This window comes from Microtus ochrogaster, chromosome 18 (genome assembly GCF_000317375.1).
Source record: "Microtus ochrogaster isolate Prairie Vole_2 chromosome 18, MicOch1.0, whole genome shotgun sequence".
Taxonomy (NCBI): domain Eukaryota; kingdom Metazoa; phylum Chordata; class Mammalia; order Rodentia; family Cricetidae; genus Microtus; species Microtus ochrogaster.
Window position 1 is genome coordinate 30264654 of NC_022020.1, and position 3203 is coordinate 30267856.

Below are 3203 nucleotides of genomic sequence, written 5' to 3' on the forward strand. Positions count from 1 at the left end.
AATGAAATCAGAACTTTCATTCCCCACCATTTTTTATTAAATGTGAGATTTTTTTAAGCGTGTGTGTGTGTGTGTGTGTGTGTGTGTGTGTGTGTTTCTCTCTCTCTCTCTCTCTCTCTCTCACCCATCGTGGGGAATCATAGGTTTGAAAAGCATCCAAGTTCTCACAAAGATTTGAATTCATAAATGCCTCAGTTGTCCTTACCTGTGGGGGGAAGGGGCAATGGCTTACTGTTCCAAAGACATCAGTGCCTAGTTAATCGGGCCTGGCCCATCACTGATATTTTGGGGAAAGTGGGCTATACAATAAATATGCATGGGAATTTTTCAGCCTCATGGGAAAAGATGGCATCAGAAACTAGGAGAAAAGTCAACCTTCCAAAAGCCAGGGGGAGGGGAGAATATATCACTCACCTCTAGAAGGTACTGCATATGGCTGGACCAAAATAGCAAAGTCAGAAACTACTCAAAACCTCGGGGCATCATAGCCCAGCAGAGACAATAGTGAGTAAATCATTTATTCTATTCCAGTGAATACTTATGGGGGAGGGGGGACTATCTTTCTAAGACAGGTTTGAGAGGAAGGCATAGGAGAGCAAGCGCAGGAGGAGGGCTATCAAACCAGGCTGTCCTTGGGTGCTTGAATTGCACAGATCTCATAGAGTTGGGAGGTTCTCATCTTGAGTTCTCGGGCCACCTGACAGATGGAGAAAGGCCAGCAGCAATGCACCACCATCCAGTCTTCACAGAGTGTCCCCTAGGGCAAGACCAAATGACACAGGACTCTTTCTGTTTCTCAAGGGATATTTGTTCTGGAGAAGGGATGACAAAGAACTGCGATTGGATTGGGAGGAAACAGATGGGACCCATAAGAAAATGGCAGCTTTTAAAGGTAAAATGGGAAGCCCCAGGTTAGGATGAGGTATACAGTTTTAATTAGGCATGTTAATTAGGTGAGCCAAAGAGGGGGTTGATTGCTGGACTTCAATACTTTGATAGCTGGACCTTGGTAGTCAGCCTCAGGAGGAGGAAGGGGCTAGCTTTAGGAAAGTATTCTAATGGTTTAGCAAGGCGGAGGGAGTCAGGGAGAAGGGCAAAGCCTGTCAGAGCCACATGCTCTAGCGGAGTAGCGTCCCTTCAGGTAATAAACTAAAATGGTCCCAAATCCCCATAGTAAAAAGGGATGGGAAATAAAAAAGAAAATCCCCCCTTGCCTCCCCCAGAGCTGTCCCCAGTCACCCAACTACCTGCCTGGAGACAATCATTGGTTAACAGTTACATGTCCAGGCAAACTGGATTAGTCTAAACATATACACATCCAGTCCTCATACATGAGGAGTCACGCAAGCCTGTGTCTTGTTCACATAAAAAGATCATCCCCCAAAATACCTAGATACTGTGAGGAAGAGAATAAAGAGAGTCTGTCTGTGTGTCTGTGTGTCCAACGTAGAAGGTTCCCTTTGGAAGACCCTCTGTGTCTGTATGTGTTTCCACCCATCTCTGCTCACCCACGCATGGCTTCAGACTTAGCTCTGCTGGAAGTTAAGGACCACAAGGAGCCTCCTAAGTAAAGTCTACCTGCGACACATGGGCTACACTCCAAGTCAGACCTCACAAACACTTTCTCCAAGTTAGGTTTGAGTCCATCCGCCATGTCTTGAAGTAATAAGAGACAAGTGTGCTTTTATTTCTGTAGATGGGAGGGGATAGTGGCTACAATCACCTAGTTCTACGCATCAAAGTACATCTCAGAGTGTGTAAGTTGGCCAATGATTTGACCAGACCTGTTGACCAACACAGCCTGCATTATGATTTCTTCTTGAAATAGCCTTTAATATAAAATATACTTTTCATTAAAATGATAACTCCTAGTAAATAATGAAATCAGAACTTTCATTCCCCACCATTTTTTATTAAATGTGAGATTTTTTTAAGCGTGTGTGTGTGTGTGTGTGTGTGTGTGTGTGTGTGTGTGTGTGTTTCTCTCTCTCCCTCTCTCTCTCTCCCAACCACCTTGGGGAATCATAGGTTTGAAAAGCATCCAAGTTCTCACAAAGATTTGAATTCATAAATGCCTCAGTTGTCCTTACCTGTATCTTATGTCTCTCTCTGGTGCCAGTTCTCAGTGCAAACGTAGACCCTGGTAACAGTGGCCAACAAAGACACTCTCCATAATGCCTGGCAATGTCACACTCAAGACACATGGGACAAAAGAGACCACAGAAACCTGTCAATTGCACATAAAAGAAAACCAGCGTTCTCAGAAATTCAGGGAACAACTTCACATTTTAAACAGATTCGCAACCCTGTGCCATCAATTCAACACCGCATTGTCTGCCTGGAACCAGGGACAAAGAATGAATAAACAATTCTCAAAACTCAGAGCTAGAAAATCGTCATTACCTAGACATATCAAAATTGTGTTCTTTTGTTAAATATTGCCAAAACTTAACCTGACACGATTCTGTTAGAATCGATTATAGGAACTTTTTCTCCTGCCAAAAATGTTAAGTAATTTTTGAATCATAAGTGATACTTACGTTCTTCTATCCAATTTTTAACATGGACCTAGGATACTTCCTGAATAAGCTTCATGAATTACAGATATTCCTTTCTGTAAAAACGATAGAAAAACTGACCCCATTTCCTTTTCTTGTCAGGGTTTTATTCTATTTCTCAGATCAGAGGTTATTCTGAATGTTGTCAGCTTCACAGAGCCACTGACATTTGTCCATTTTAATCTGTAAACTATTAGGTGACTGGGCTCTTGAGTGTCAACTGGAAATGGTTTCCACTTAGTACTTCATTCACCATTAACTCTTGATATGACTTGCTACACAGATTGAATAGACTAACACAGATTCTATTCCCAAGATGTTTGAGGCCACAGAGCCTCTGGAGAACATAATGGCTGTTACGAACTTGCTCCAGAAGGGAAGAGAAAGCGCATGCCCATGGACAGGCAAATTGTTCACTCCCTTCCACGGAGCTCATAGAGCCACAGAAAACTATTAATGAGCCGCAAGAGCTGCTGACACACAATTAAGATGTCACATCATCTAAAACTGCAAAAAGATGACAATCCTGATGATTTCAAATAATTAGGACTAGTGTACCCCTTCCTCCACAGCCTCTCCAGCAAAGGCTATCATTGGTGTTTTTGATTTTAGCCATTCTGACAGGTGTAAGATGATATCTCAAAG

The 3203-nt window shown here is 42.7% G+C and overlaps 1 protein-coding gene across 1 annotated transcript in view; it reads right to left on the reverse strand.

Moving 5' to 3' along the window:
* Positions 1-616: 616 nt before the first annotated feature.
* Positions 617-3203, reverse strand: part of Plac8l1 (PLAC8 like 1) — a 17293-nt gene continuing 14706 nt past the window's right edge. Inside the window, exons 3-4 of the mRNA XM_005356039.3 lie at positions 2091-2227; positions 617-757 (exon numbers count right to left, since the gene is read on the reverse strand). Of these exons, the coding sequence (XP_005356096.1) occupies positions 617-757; positions 2091-2227 (278 nt within the window). The remainder of the gene's footprint in view (positions 758-2090; positions 2228-3203) is intronic.